The sequence below is a fragment of the Trematomus bernacchii genome, unplaced genomic scaffold, assembly GCF_902827165.1.
Source record: "Trematomus bernacchii unplaced genomic scaffold, fTreBer1.1, whole genome shotgun sequence".
Taxonomy (NCBI): domain Eukaryota; kingdom Metazoa; phylum Chordata; class Actinopteri; order Perciformes; family Nototheniidae; genus Trematomus; species Trematomus bernacchii.
The window spans coordinates 4,976,342-4,992,865 of NW_022988066.1; the positions used below are offsets into that span (position 1 = coordinate 4,976,342).

At 39.0% G+C, this 16,524-nt stretch overlaps 1 protein-coding gene across 1 annotated transcript in view; it reads left to right on the top strand.

The window, feature by feature from the left end:
* The first annotated feature begins 686 nt into the window (after positions 1–686).
* tacr3a (tachykinin receptor 3a) overlaps positions 687–16,524 on the top strand; it is a 53,288-nt gene continuing 37,450 nt past the window's right edge. Inside the window, exons 1-3 of the mRNA XM_034120681.1 lie at positions 687–1,289; positions 5,283–5,471; positions 6,672–6,822. Of these exons, the coding sequence (XP_033976572.1) occupies positions 922–1,289; positions 5,283–5,471; positions 6,672–6,822 (708 nt within the window). The 5' untranslated portion in view covers positions 687–921. The remainder of the gene's footprint in view (positions 1,290–5,282; positions 5,472–6,671; positions 6,823–16,524) is intronic.

A 16,524-nucleotide genomic window follows, 5' to 3' on the forward strand; every position in this document is an offset into this window, starting at 1 on the left:
TAGTGATAGACATAGACATAATCTGTTGAACAGCTCTACTCAATTGATTTGATGAGGTCATGTAAAATGTAAAAGTTCCCGTGTGGAGGTTACCAGGGCACTAAAGGCCATGAAAGCAAATGAAGGATGCTTATTTGATGTGAACATTCAGATGTCTGGGGGGAACTTCAGTCTGTTGGTTGTGAATATTAATTTGACAGAAAGGGGGAGAGTCACTTCAGATACAGGACTGTACAATTATATTCTCTGTGGTGAACAGTGAGGTTAATTTAGGAGAACACACAATTTGATGGTGGTTGAAAACTCAACCGAAGGAGGGTAGGTTTAGCCATATGGGCTTGAAAAGATTGTGTCTTTGTATTGTACACACACTACTTGCAATATTTCAATATCCTGTTTGTGGCTTCTTCATGCTGTTGACACAAGATCATCTGAAAGGTCACAGGAGATAAAGGTATACACTGTGGGCTGGCTGATAGCAGGAAGAGGGAAAGATTAGTCCATCTGGTATTTATGAAGTTTAAAACAGCAGCCACAAGTATCAATCAATCTCTTTCATCGTGTGTGCCATTCATGCGTCACTGAGTGCGCACGGCTCCCTGCCTGGTTCTGCTTCTGCTGGAGGAGAGGAGGTGCGCTCACACCCACATTCAACAGGCAGTGGAGGCTACTTGTTACATGTTTCACCGCGTTTATATTAATATTGATTTAAACTGAAAAGTGCAGAACGATTGGAGACTTTCACTGCAGGGACCTAGGCAGAAGATGTGCCGTTTTTAGGGATGGTAATGTAATTAAGTTGCGCGCAATGGTGCATAGACATAGACACATCTGCTCTCTTCATTTGAGTTTTCAGCTCAGTAAGTAGCTCATACTCGTGAAACTACTAACACTTTTAAGTTTCGCGGAAAGGAAAAAAGGATGGCAGCTCCACACAACGGATCCAACATAACGGGGAACTACACTAACCAGTTCGTGCAGCCGCCATGGCGCATCGCTCTCTGGTCCCTAGCCTACAGCTCGGTGCTGGCGGTGGCGGTGTTTGGAAACCTCATCGTGATATGGATAATCCTTGCCCACAAGCGTATGAGGACTGTGACCAACTATTTTCTCCTGAACTTGGCGTTTTCAGACGCGTCAATGGCCGCCTTTAACACTTTGATCAACTTTATCTACGCTGCCCACGGGGAGTGGTACTTCGGGGAAGGCTACTGCAAATTCCACAACTTCTTCCCGGTCACATCCGTGTTTGCAAGCATCTACTCCATGACTGCGATAGCTGTGGACAGGTGGGCATGTCAAATGCTGCAAGGAAATGATTAAAAGAATGAGATATGTTGATTAGTCTTCAAGCCCCCACTCTTTCTCTATACTATAGTTGGTAGTTTATGTGTGTGGAAAAAATGTATTGTAATAATTCCGATTTAAGATTGTTAAATTAAAATCTAAATCTCATCTGCATTTTGATACATTGATAATCAATTAATTTGTGGTGAAGAGGGTTAAATCAATAAAGCCACTGAGGTAGGTTAATACATTGTATTGCACAACCATTCAAAGACCCGACCATCAGAGAAGAGATGAATTGTTGGGATCAAATGCACAGAGTAATGTTTTCCAAGAAAGAAAATCTGTGTCCCTTAAATACTTTCATATCAAGTGCTTCAGCATGATGTTTCGGACATCTTTTTTCTGATTATTCCACTTGGTCACTTTCCACAAGAAGTGGTGGAAAATTGAATTTGGTGCTTTAAAAAAAAGAAAAACGTACATCAGTGTTAAGTCTAGCTTGAACAAAAGCTGCACTCCATTTGGCAATGCTTATGCAGTTCAACTGATTTAATGTTCTAGCTCATGCCTTCTTGCTCGCAGGAACTCACTGTATGGAGTCCCTATTAGTTTGATTATTATTGTTCCAATAGAGTTAGTGCTGATTTCTGTAGCCTTTACATTCATTTCAGATCATTATGGAAAAATGGAAAGGCACTTTCTCAGCCCATCCACCTATTCCTAACATTTATTTTTACATTTCACTGCCAATTAATCTTAGATTCAAGATGTTGTTTCTGAAAGAGTCTGCAATGCAGTCACTTACTGTTTGTGTGCCAACACCCTTGAAAAGATCCCCCATGTCAATCATGCTTTACACCCTCTGATTCCCTGGTTTTCTACCACATGAACTCCTATTATTCATCTTCTTTCCTCTTTCACACTTCTTTATTCTTTGTTCCTCCAATCTCTATCTCTTTCCTGGCGCTGTTGTTTCCTGTAATGTGTTGATGCAGTCATCATTATCAGCCGGGCTTTGATACTGATCAGTGAGCCATCATACGTCATAATGTTTGAATAAAGGGATTAGACTGATGAAGGAAGAAGCCACAAGCCGAACATAATGAAAATAAAATGGGTTTAGAATCTACATGCAGGCACAGTGTGTGTCCACAGCTAGTGTTGAAGTGTCACAGTGTGTTTGGGTGTTGTGCGAGGTGTTGTCCTCCTCCGGTACTTCTCCTTGACACACAAAGGGAGAAATGCATTTCCTGAAGCCATTCTCATTTTGGCTCCTCTACAGAAGCTTCCCTGGGTTTGTATTTTTGGCCTGCAATGTCTGTTTGATTCTGTCACTGTGTACTAAGATAGGGAACATCGGAATGACCTAAATGATGCAGATGTAACCTCCGGTCATGCTTTCCCTAACCCCACTATGGTGCTGTCTCCACGCTGATGTTTTGAAATGGCATGAGGCCACAGTTCAGAATCATCTGTGAATTTGTCCTTATTGTTGACTCTCTACTGCCAAGTGTGTTTCCATAGGCACTGAAGCAAAGTTAAAAGATAACTGGCGAAGCCTTGAAGCTTTTTTGATAAAACAGCCAGTGCCTTTTTCCATTTCTCACACCTTTTTATCTTCTTCTGTGGATGTATATACACTTTATTATCTTGTGCAGGTAGAACTGAAAAAGGGGTCAAAGGCAGACATATGATCATAACTGTAGTTTATTGGTTAAATTGGTCTGGTTTTTGAAATATGCATCTGTGAGATTCCTGCCTCCACCCTAATACAATGTACTGTAGGTTAATGGGAATTTGCTTCAGCAGCAAAACAAACAGAACAATTCCTTTCATGAGACAATAATCCTGTTCCTCTGGAAGATCCACATAATTTGCCTTAACTACTTCCGGGATTAATAATAGCCTGAGCTCGAATAGTGAAAATCATTAAAACCTATGTATTTTCCTAACCACTTTTCCTTGACTTGATGGGAAACGTAATGAGGTAAAGGACAGATGTAAAGGAGAATTCAAAGGACGTAGGAAAAGATACACGGTGAAATGAGAATCTGACTGCCCTTTTTTAGCATCTTTATTCATTAAACATAGAAAAAAGTCTGCCACAGTGAGAAATGCTCTACAATTCAAGTACGATTTATTTATTTATTTAAATGTACCTGCTGCTAATAGTTGTGTGATGGCATTTTCTCCTTTCCTTTGGTAAAGGATGGTCTATGTTCCCATTGCTAATGTAGATATGAGAGGAAGCAACTTTAGTTATAAATCCTCCTTCAAAGTAAACAAAACTATTCATCAGAAACGTAGTCTCTTTGAAAACTGTAAACAATGATACCTGCAAAGTTATGTGTAATGTGGACTTTGTTCCTGGGAGATGTTTTTTTATGGAATAGTTTATTACAATGCTGTCAGTAACACAAATAACAGTCCATTCACTACCTTTGTATTGTGTGACAGCAGAAGTGTCGGAGGTGGATTAATCTAAACAAGAAAAACTCAAGCTATCTGCATTGCTCAATACCATTAGTGTTGTCATTTGAACTAACCATTTAAGTATTTTATTAAAATATGCTTTGAAGTAAGTGTGGCAGAAACATCAAACACACTCCTCTCCTCTGAGAACATGTAAGCCAACACTTGACATTAAGCTGTGTGCAAAATGATAGGCTTCTCGCGCTGGTAGTCTCATCCAAGGTAATCTCTGCGTGTTAAACACCAGGCGGTGATAAAGTGAGTGTTTAGCTTGTGTTGTCACAGCACAACTTTTCTAAACAATACGTTGCCTGTAAGCTGTCATGCAGTTTAAGGCATAACAGACTCCCAGGTTGAACAAAAAAGGTGAAATTATTTATTAATTTGCTGTTTTAATGTCTCTTTGATCTTCAAATGTGTGATTGGAAACCGAACAGGACTGTGTGTGTGGTGTGTGTGTGTGTGTGTGTGTGTGTGTGTGTGTGTGTGTGTGTGTGTGTGTGCGTGTGCGTGTGCGTGTGCGTGTGCGTGTGTGTCTTGGGCAAAGGGGAGTTGCATAAAGCCGGTAGAGGAAAAATGAAGATTAGCTTTGTTCAGTGGTTTAAGGTCTATTAGTTCAGCCACCATTGTGCAAGCTCCTTGGATTGGACTGTGTGGCACATACTTGATTGGATATCTAATAATCTGTTTACACACTGCCAACCACAAGGGCCAAAGAGACACTCTGAATAAATGCAAAGCAATTACTGGTACATAAACGGGGCCTTCTTGTTGTTGTCCCTCAGAGAGTTCCAGTCACTGAGGTGACAGGACAAGACCCATTCTTTACCATCTTATGCAGATTACATTTGCATTTCAAAGCCTGCGTTAGCAGCTATTGGAAATCATGAAGCATCCTGACATTGGTTAATGTCCAGCTGGTAATCACTTTCCAGTTCTGAGACCTTCACTGTTAGGCTCAAACTAAATCTGGAGCATGCATCAATTTCTCTGAAGAATCCAACATCACAGTGTTAGTGGACTTTTACAGACGGAGAGACAGAAAACTTAGTATATTATTGTTGTAAAAAAAGCGTTTGAAAATCTTGAATCATATATTGATTTTTTTTAGAAATGTCTATTCAAGCTTAATCACATACAGTTGTGCGTCCCAAGATAAATCTGAGAGTGTGGCAAAATAGAGTGATGCATATATGAAATTATTCTTTTTTTTACCTCTTGAGTAGAGTGAACATCCTTAAATAAAATACTGAAAAAGAATGTGAAATTACTCGTACACTAGCAATAATCAATATAATGCCATAACCTGTCCAAGTTGGTGTCAAACACTCTTAAAGTATACCTGAATAAACAGCAACTAAACAGGGAAGTGCCTTCCATGGTAAATAAAGAGTAAACCAATCAGTTATTTATTTTCTTTATTTTATTGTAACTGAATCAGCAGTCATTCCCCTAGGCTCCACAATATATGTTGTCGAGGCTTTCAACATGATTATCTCTTTCTCACCTCTTCCCTGCAGGTACATGGCCATCATCCATCCTCTGAAGCCTCGTCTGTCGGCGAAGGCCACCACAGGAGTTATCATCTGTATCTGGAGTCTGGCCATTGTGCTTGCTTTCCCTCTCTGCTACTTCTCCACCACCCAAACTCTGCCCCGCAGGACCCTCTGCTACGTTGCCTGGCCCCGCATGGCTCAAGACCCCTTAATGTGAGAAACATTTTGTAGCCAACAGTATTTCATTCAGTAATTTCAGCCTCTGCTAACCGTTGCATCAGCTTGGTTTAAGTTCAAATGTTGCTTATTTTAACAGGTTGTAGTCATTTTTTTGTAACATAAATTAGGATATACCATACATTGTATGTGTGATACAGCCATCCTCAACTCAATAAACATTTCGAAGCACAACAGACCAATAATTAATTGGTAATGTGAATTGCTTGCAATACAAGGATGCTGCCGTCTTAAAGGTCCCCTATTATACTGTTTTTCATCAATATATTATAGGTCTCAGATATATACAAAACATGTTTTTGAAGGGTTTGACTCGAAATACCAAACAGATCATGCATTGTAGCATCCCATAATCTCCTCTGTTTCAGCCCTGTTTCAAAATTGCTGATTCTGTGTCTGTTACTTTAGATGAAAATAAGGTGCCACTCCCCACTCCCCTCTGCGAGATATTTGGTTAAAAAGAACACAATGGTGCTCTAGGAGGAGAATCAGGTGATAAGGTGGGCGGGGGTTACCTTGGTTGGTTATTGGCTAATGGTTACACAAGCCAAAAAAACTTCATGACATCATAAAGTGGCCAAAATCTGATCAGCTCATTTTCAGACAGGTTTTTATATAAATGGATCACGACAAAAAGAGAGCGAATCTTTTTCCTAAAAACGTTCAGAATCTCTTAACACAGAGGGGACACATGTTTATGTATAAAAGACATGAAAAAGTTGATTTAGGTGACCTTTAATTTAAAGGGTTCCCATGCCCCCGAGAAAGACCCAGAAGAATTTTCTGATCTTACTTTCTTTTACCCATCCATCCAGTCCGACTTACACAGACTTTGTTACTATACAAAAATGTAACCTGGCTCTCTCCTTTGCATCTTTCCATAATTACTACAAACAGCATTTGGTTAAATATACTGTATTTTGTCATGCAGCATTTGCTTAAAATGACTGACACTGTCTTTACTATGGACAGTCTCAATCAATTACAAAGTAACAGTCTGTTTGTCTAAGTGGTGACTCTCAAAATGTAGATAAAAACTACATTCCTCTGGCGCAACAGGTCCCATAAGTACATGAGGCTGAGTAAAGAGTAGAATATAGTGACTGTTGAAAATCACACAACTCAAAATATTTCATAAATGCAAAAGCTCTCCTTTCTCTTCCTTTTCCTTCATAGGTATCATATCATAGTGGCGGCCCTGGTCTATGTGCTGCCCCTTATGGTGATGGGCATCACTTACACCATCGTAGGGTTGACTTTGTGGGGAGGGGAGATCCCAGGAGACTCATCTGATAACTACCACGGACAGCTTAGGGCTAAAAGGAAGGTAAGCATGCTTGCGTGGTAATAATACATCATTCATTCAACAATTCAGATATCACCTGGGGCATCCCAATTAGTAACTGTAAACATGATGATCTTTGAATGCCACTAGTCAGAGAACGAGGCATAATCTGTAATGTTCTGCCACTGAGCAGCCTGAGGACAATTTGAGCCAATATGCCATACATTTGACATATAACTGGGAGATCTCTTTCTTTATACAACTAGAAGGCATTTAAAAAGTATCTGTCACAGCAGAACAATTATCTACCTTGCTGTTACTTCTTGCCTTTAGGATTTAAGCCTCTATCTTTGTTAATTTGATTGCTGAAGCAAGAACATGTTTGGTCTAATTAGGGAAATCCCACCCCACTGAATCTAATTAAGTCTTAAGGTTATCCTGCTGATAATAAACTGATGCAAGCATAACATCACTCGAATGAGATAAGACCAAGACACAATAAGGTTATTCTTAACACAATCTGTATAATTTTGAACAAATCGAAATGACCGGAAATAACTCCCTTTAAGCTCTCTGTTGTGTTTAATCACTTGAAGCTATATTACAGCTTTTCACTTTTCTTTAATGAGTATAAAACATGCAGCTCATGCAGGACTATTAAGAAACCTTAAACATTGTTTTTCTTCACTAAAGCAGGAAAACCTGGGTCTCTAAAGGAATACATAAAAGAAATAGGAATATTGCATCCGATTCTCATGGTGGGATGGAAAAGCAAATCATTTAGATTAAGCTCAACAGATAATTAAATGTTCTTAGTTGCTCAGTGTTTTAATTATCTCTTAAGTTTTTCAACAATTATAGTAAACTTTTACTTAAAAGTGAGCACAACAGCAACAGCATATTGCTTCGAACAACAATAATTACTTTGTAAGCATTTTGTATGTGTGTGCAGCAAGTAAATACACCTCACTGTGAACATTTCAGGGAAGGAAACCTTGATCTCTCAGAACAAAACCTTTGTCGTTGTCGCCAACACTCAATCAACTCCTTGTCCATGCACAGGGACAGGCAGGCTCTGAAAACTAACAGCCTCTTAAGGCATTATTTGTTTGGAGGACATATTTGGAGTCACGGTCTTTATTTTTCTCAGCAGCTCATTCAAGACACACTTTAACAATAAGATGGCTACTGCTACAATAAAGAATGACTGTGAATAACTTGCAGCAGACAACACAAAAGGGTAAAGGTGGATAAATCAATTACTAGAGCATAACTTGCAAGTTAAATATTATAATACTTCCTTTTTATATGTCCACTGGAAAACATTAATATGCTTCTGATATCATTTCCCTTTGGCTACGCGAGCTCTGGAGCACAAACAGAATTGTTGCCTATGAGTTCACTGTTGGAAGTGCTTTACCTCTACACACATTACTTGTATCCAATCTTTTAATAAGAATCAGTATTTCCGTGACCGCAGGGATCATTATCTCTGAGTCAGTGGCGTAACTATCGACGGTGCAGCCGGTGCAACGCATCGGGGCCCCGAGCCGGCAAGGGGCCCATGCAAAAATTTTTTAATATTTGTTTTTTGGGGCCCCAATGGCATTGACTGGTTCACGCAGTCTTCAAAGTAACCAAGCAACCTAAATTAATTTGTAATTTGTCTGTCCAATGACCTTGCTCCCTTTCATGTCATGTGATATCTTGTGTGACGAGAGAACCGTTTAATCAACCTGTACTGTACTGTAGCTAGCAGCAGCAAGTTCGGCAGCATTATAAAAAATCTAATAGCTTGCATTTATAATGTACAGCAAACCAAAGCACAAGAGCGGCGCTCAAAAGAGAAAGGACAAGAGAGAACAAGGAGATGTAACAGCTAAACTGACAAAATTAGACCGTTTTTTTTGTCATACATCGTCCTCGAAATCGAGCGCTAATGTTAGCAATGTTGACGTGCAGCGGCAGCCGGAGGCTAACGATAGCTCACCACCATCATTGCCATCTAGCTCCACAAGTGAAGCTGTATCCGTGGCCGTGGCTGTGCAACCTTCTTCTCCAGCCAGCCAGGAGGAGAGGCTGGATTTGGCTGTGCCTGGCGGTGGTCCAACAGTTCCCCCAAGGACCCCAACCGATAGGGGACTCTATGGCGCTATTGAGACCCCCAAAGCCAAGATCAAAAGCTATATTATAGCAACCGGTCTATTTAGACCTACCGGCCCATTCCCCAGAGACAAACATCAAGGAAACAGGTTTAATCCTCTTCTTAGTTCGCTGTGCTGTTGTCAGGCTGTGGTGGTCTGAGGCCAGGGCAGGCTGTTGTTGATAGCCTATACATGTGGCGCTTCTGAGTGGTTGTGTATGTCCGTGAGTGTGTGAGCGCATCAGCGTGCGCTTATGTTTGGGGCGATGGGGGGGGGGGGGCCCAAAACAATATTTGCACCGGGGCCAATCACAACCTTGTTACGCCACTGCTCTGAGTCCTCCAGGCAGAAAAGGTTTCTATGGGGAGTGTGTGAAGATCAATAAGTGAAAGAAGTATTTGTGTCTGTGTGTGGATGTTGATGGTGCACAGGAGAATTCAGGTTGTGTCCATTTCTGTTTTTACTATGATACATCAAACAGGCTTTTCTATACACCCTGAGGGAGGCTGTTTGTGCCGCTATGCGTGGGTTGGAACTCCGTATTTTTATATGTATATGCTTATAGACTTTCAATATGAAAAAGCTATCTCATTTTACTATTTGAAAGACTTTTAGTTATTTCTTATTTTTCCACGCTACTATCAAAAGCAGTTTGCATATTCTTTTGGGTTTAATGTCTGAATTTGAAATGTTAACATAGTTTTGAAGGATGAATCTTTCATCCTCCACCCTGTCCTTACCACTGGTTTACAAGGTACAGTGTGTTATTCCTGAGGATGAATGTCATGAAGGTTGAGAGTTTTGTGCTTTCAAGCTATAGTCAGAAAAGGTCACAGAAAGGAGAGAACAGCCTGGGGCCACACAGTCAAGCATCATAGCTGCAGCTCAAAAGCAATTTTTTTTAACCTGCTCCAGTCTTATGGCAATGAACCTTAATACATTCAAAAAGGAAAACATCAGAAAAAAAGGAATAAAGTGTGTGTAAAACCTTTACTAGGTAAAGTTGAATTATCAGGTAGAGTCTGTCATCATGTTTAGTACAGTACCTGCTGTGTTTGGTATTGTTAGCATGGAGGTCATCCCCAATGCAATAGATTGCCATTATTGGCCCTCAGTGTTACGTCACTTCTTAGATTTGGATGTTGCATAAGGCACCAAGCCCCACATTTGACAACCCATTTTTACTTGTGGGCTCACACTCTCCAAGATTTCAAACCAACCAACTTTTTTCACCTATTATACATACCAGCCTGTCCTCCTACAAAAAACGACCAAATAGGTCGATTGTTCAGCAGCTTATTACGACCCATAGTCACGTTTTAAAGTGTAGCACCTCTAGTGGTCGTGTAAGAAACGACATGCTCCCTTGCAAACGCTCCGGAGGGTCGTTTATTCACAAATAACTCTCTTCAACAACTCAATTGTGGAATAGTTTGGCCATTAAAATACTTTTTGATTAGATTTTTAGCGAGAAGTGTATATTGTACTTTTATAATCTACGTCCAGTGGATGTGTAGGATCTATAGTTTGATAGATATTAGGAAGATGATTTGAGGTCTCGCCAGGAGAACATTAATATACTACGTCTTTCCGCAGCGTCCATGTGAAGTTGGCGTCAACCCTCACAGGGTGAGAACAGTATTTCCGGTCTCGAAGTTTTCATAATAAAACCGGAAGTATTCCCCTCACTGTCAAATGATTACACAGTGATATCTGCATTACTCATCCACTATAAAACATCAGTTTATCCTTGTTAATTACACAACATTGATTGGTTTAAATTGTGTAAAATGCTTTTGTGTTTTTAACCTTCGATTCGGAGAAACAAATAGTTTTTTCCGAGTTTAGGATGGCCGAAGACACTACACTACCCATAATCCTCAGCTATCGTTTGGGACTACAACATCCGCTTTGCTTGACAAACCCCGTGACTAGTCCTCAAGCTCTGTGATTGGATGTTGGAGTGGCAGTGCGCCAAGGTTACGCAGAGCTTCAAACAGCTCTTTGAAATGGAACGAAACCACGGCAGACTATCCAAAACTGGACTCGAACGGGTCCAGCCCAGCATGTGTCATATCATACTCACTTAACGGTTAGAAACTCAGCTAACTGAAGATATGAACCATTTTTACCGAAACAAAGCACAAGTCTCACAAGAAGCGTCTAAATGAGCCCTGAGCGAAAAAATGCTGACGCACTTAGCACAGAACTCAAGGTAAAAATACCCTTATTACTTATCATAACTGCACATACAAGATATCCAATTAAAGCTGAGATTCCACAGATTCTATAGGTATTGGTATCATCACTGAGCGATCAGAACTCGTGACAGGGGAAGCAAACACAGACATCACAACACTTAGCTTTACGGAGCATTCAGGGGAGATCGTCTCACCTTAGCTGTTATTCTGATCAAAAGTCGTGTTTAATGGCATTACAACGATAGAAACGCTGCTGAAGGTTAATCCAATAGTTAATCCAATGTGTCTGTGTCACTTTGAAATGATTACTGATAATCCATCCTTCCATTTTTATGTCAAAAACGGAGATTTCATATTAGCTGCTAATGATAGCCACCAGAGTGTATCGCAGCGTCCGGTTCCGGGGCATTCTGGCTGCACATCACTCATTCACCAATGGGTAATGTTTAGATGGATTTTAGGGACTTCCCCTCGATTCTATTGGCTCTAACGGTTAAAAAGATATGTCAATCATCAAAATCGAACGAGGTGGGCCAGATATATGGAAAATGCACCCAAATGACCCCAGAAGTGTTTTTTTTTCTTCTAAATCTCTCTAAAAAGGTCAGATTTCACTTGTTTGTCATCAATCTTGATACAGGGTACTTATTATATGTTATAGTTTGGATTCCTAAATCTTTTAGTCTACTATCCCATCATTCAAGGGTGGTTTTCACTATAAGGACTATAATTTACATTTTTTTACTATGTTCAATCTGAATTTACTTTAAAATAAAAACATCTATATTGATTCTGACACTTCTACATCCAACTCACAGATGTAACCTTGCTTTGATAAAAAAATATTATTAATTTACCCCTTTTAGAAGTGAAGATATGGTCATTTGTTCTGGGAATGTCATTTTCGAGCCTGAGACCTGAAAAACAGGCTCAGGGCTTAACAGGTTAATATACCCACATGACAGCTAAGGTCAGAAGAGCTTTATTTAAGAGCTGGTCTTATGTCTGTGACCCTTCCGGTTGTTAATTGCTAGGACTGCAACATGCACTTGTCAAGGTTCAGAGGCAAATTTGGCAAATATGGCAGTAGCCATCGATCATCTTAAGATAAGATAAGATATACTTTATTGATCCCAAGTTGGGAAATGTTTTTGTTACAGCAGCATGTACAACATGCAATTTATTGTTACTTTGTAATTCTACGCCACTACAATTCAGAGGTTAACCTGGTATTTTTACTCCACTACATTTATTTTAGTTACTTTGCAGATTCTGATTAATGATGTGAAATATAAACAACCCTTAAATCAGACTTTAGTTACACCTGAGTAAAATTCAGGGAAGGTGATTGTCAAGTGCCAAAATAAACTATGCAATATATTAGACATTAAGTACTTTGTCATGCTTAATATTTATCTGTTGATACCCCCAACGTTTTGTTCTTATTCAAAAGAAGACCTTAACTTAAAGTATTCTTTAATGTTTAAATAAAGCCTTATTAGTTTGTCTGTTTTGCACATCCTCCTATTAATATCTTTGGACATCCTCCACTAGCTCTTTTATTGTAGAGATCACTACAGTATCTTCTTGATATTTTCTATTCTATATTTCTATCATTGACCTTCTACTTTCCCCCTATTTTGTATGTAGGCTACTCTTAATATTTACAAAAATATGCAATAACTGGCTTTAACCACTAGGTGGTTCGGGTTAAAGTTTTCAGTGTTAACACAATAAATTATACTTGTATAATTTCCAGTTTAGTTCATGACGGATTTATTTTGTTATCCACACATATATTGTTTTGATATTTGTAACACCAAACATGACCCAGTGGTCTAGTTAATAAAACATAATAATATCAAACATAATATTACTATTAACTTTATTGTGAAATTAAAACAGAACGGTAAAGAAAAATACAGTTTCAGTCTCTCGGTTTGAAGCTTATGCATTGTACCATGAACCTGTATAGACCTGTAACAGTCAACTGCATGAGGAGTTGGAAACGTATTTCTGAAGATGTTACAAATAACACACAGCATACAATGCCATAATAGCTTTTTATTATTAGTGTAGGACACTTATGTATGTATAACATCTGAAGATGTGTAGTTTTATTCATGTTTTCACATAATTTTACAGGATATTGCTATAATATTTCACATATTGTAGTTCTACACATTAATATCTGATTTGTAAAACATCATAGACAGAAAGGTATATCCGTAATTTAATGGTAAGCTATTGAAATTCTGAATCCATAGATGTGTCTCCCATCACCCAAATCCCCTGACTATTCTCTCAACTCAGTATTTACATTCTTTAATTCAATGAAAATCAGTAATATATATATTTTTAAAGTCCTTTTCTATAAGCTGTGCACCGTTATGGTGTAAATACAGCCTATTTACCAATTGGATCAAATATAAAAGTCAGCCGAATTAGTATTGATATTGCAAGGAGACGTATTGTGTGAAGAGAAATTGAAGATGTTGTTTAATTGCTGATATATTTATGATCCACGTCACATATTCAGTTTCGGCGGCATTTCTAATCAGGGCTCTATAAATAGAGAACTACGTCAGATGTGTAATATTTAATGCAGCCGAACCGTGTATTACAATGCCGTTATGTGATGACTTCCAAAGAGAAAAGCAAGCACACTCGGAATAAAGTATTATTTTTTCCTTTTTAAAAAAAAATGTTTTCGGATTTCACATCGCATAAACACCATATCCAGAGCCCTATAATACAAAGAGTTACGACATCTCCGTTCACTCCAATGGACCATTTTTTTACAGCAATGGCGGATCGTGGAGCCTCTCAATAGTTCCCGGAAGTTAGCGGCAAAGCTAGCAGCGCAGTAGAGTTGCAGCATAATAGACCGTTTGTGATGGACTTTTAAAGGTAAGAAGACGTTTAAAGATTTATATTGCGGATATTATCAAATTAACATGTGTATTAAAGGATGTTAGTGGATTATCGTTTACAGATAAGAGATTAGGCTAGGATACCGGATAAAGTTAGCAACACACGTTAACCATGAACAGCCTATTAATCCGTTCTCCTAATGTTATTTCATCCAACGTTGTGGAATTAGAGAAAAGGGGCTTCTTAACGTGATTTTATGCGGGGTGGAGGGAGTTAAATATTAGTTAAATATAACATTGGTGCGTGTGATTGTAGTGGGTGGAGGTGGTGAAATGAGGATATCCATTTTGGAGTTCAAGCTAGTATAATATGGTTAACGTTACACAATAATAAGGAAGAGAGCTATTTTTGTGATACATCGCTATTGATATGGATTTAGAGTGCATATTTGAGACTTCTAAACAGTAAACAAAAACGTAACTTATGAGTGAGTGTTTTTAGCAGAGCCATATAATGTCCTTGTGATTCTGTTGATTATTACCTGTCTGTATTATGTTGCAGCTCAGCTGATTTTGGATTGATGGCAAAGAGAGAGGGACTTAAGTGAGAGTGAAAACACAAGGTAAGTTTAAAATAGGTCAGCAATTTCCCATCCTATAGGTTGCTATATGGATGTAACCCTTTCTCCTGTCTTTGTCTCCCTCTTTCATCACAAGAACCCCAGGGGGATTCAATGGAGCCTGAAGACCTGCAATGAGACCCTCATCCTGCACCTGAGTCTCAACTCCCAGAGTTTTGCAAGCCTCTCCTTGTTCCTTATTTTCATTAAACAGACATTAAGCTTCCCAATGGCGTGGTCTTCGTTTTGTGAAAAATATGATTAGGCCTCCCTCACATATTTTGTTGCTGTTGTTGTCTGTTGTGATAGTTAAATTGCTCCTGCTCACTTGAGCCAGCCATTATTTCCTCCGCTCTGTGTCATTTGTACTCCTTTCTCTGAGTGATTGGAACATCCCCAGGCAGCACAGCAAACCATGGGGGAGACTATATGCCAGGACAACACGGAGGAAAAGGCACAGACAAACTGCATGATATGCTATTCAATGTTTATTGAATTCCATTTATTTACATGGATGTTCCTAAGACAACACATGTAACATCATCATGCTGCTGCTGCTAGTCCTTTGATAGTCACCTGTCGGTCTCCTGTCCTTTCTGAAAGGTAACGACTATAAATAAACAACTGCAACAGGCTCTTTAACCAAGGCAACGTTAACCTAACATGTATATGTTAACAAGGCAGACCGATAGCTGTTCACACTATCTATGTATATTTTCTACTTTTTTAATGCTATTTTATTTCTATTTAAGATGTTTACATTTTCGATTGTTTAATTATAGTCTTTTAACTGTCTTATCAATGCCTTGTATTTTGCTGCTGCAACTTTTGATCTTATCTTAATCCTCAAATATTAGCGAATTTTACTTTTTTTTTAAAAACATATTGATGTAACTACATACACATATCGATATGTTGTATAAATATTGCAAATTACCAATAAAAAAAAAAAATCGCAGTTCTATCTCCTGTTATTAATGCATTCAAATGGCCCGCCGCAAACTTCCGGGAACAATCTGAGTCTCCATGAACCACGTGACGATCAAGCATTTTGGACTTCCGCTGTCGTAACTTCTATCTATACGGCGCTGACCATATCCAAACGTGCATTGCGGCTAAAACATCCAATCACCGAGCTTCAACGATAGCTGAAGATTATGGGTAGTTCGATGTTTTATCCTATCAAAACTTATGGGAAAACACAAAAGCAGTGTACACAATTTAAACCAATTAATGTTGTGTAATTAACAAGGATAAACTGATGTTTTTTAGTGGATGAGTACTGCAGATATAGCTTTAAAATCATTTGACAGTGAGGGGAATACGGTTTTATTATGAAAACTTCGAGACCGGAAATACTGTTGTCACCCCGTGAGGGTTGACGCTAACTTTACATAGGGGGAAAGACATACACGTTCTCCTGGCGAGACCTCAAATAATCTTCGTAATATCTATCAAACTATAGATCCTACACATCCACTGGACGTGGATTCTAAAAGTACAATATACACTTCTCACTAGAAATCTAATCAAAAAGCATTTTAATGGCCAAACTATCCTACAATTTAGGATTTTTTAGAGAGGGTTATTTGTGAATATACGACCCTCCGGAGCGTTTGCAGTCAACAGGAGCACTAGAGGTCGAAAACTTTAAAACGTGATTATAGGTCGTAATAAGCACTTGAACAATCGACCTATTTGGTCGTATGAGTTGGAAGATTTGTTGATACATACACATTGTTTACCAAAATGTGAGGTTAACTTGAAAGCTGTCCTGGAGTTTCCAGAAGGAGTAGCTTGTGCTGGATGCTCCTGATTTGCATAAAGAAGCCTAGAACCTACATATTGCACATTTAAAAGCAGCCAATGTGACGCCCCAACTCTCAAAGTGTGGCGCTACCAGAAT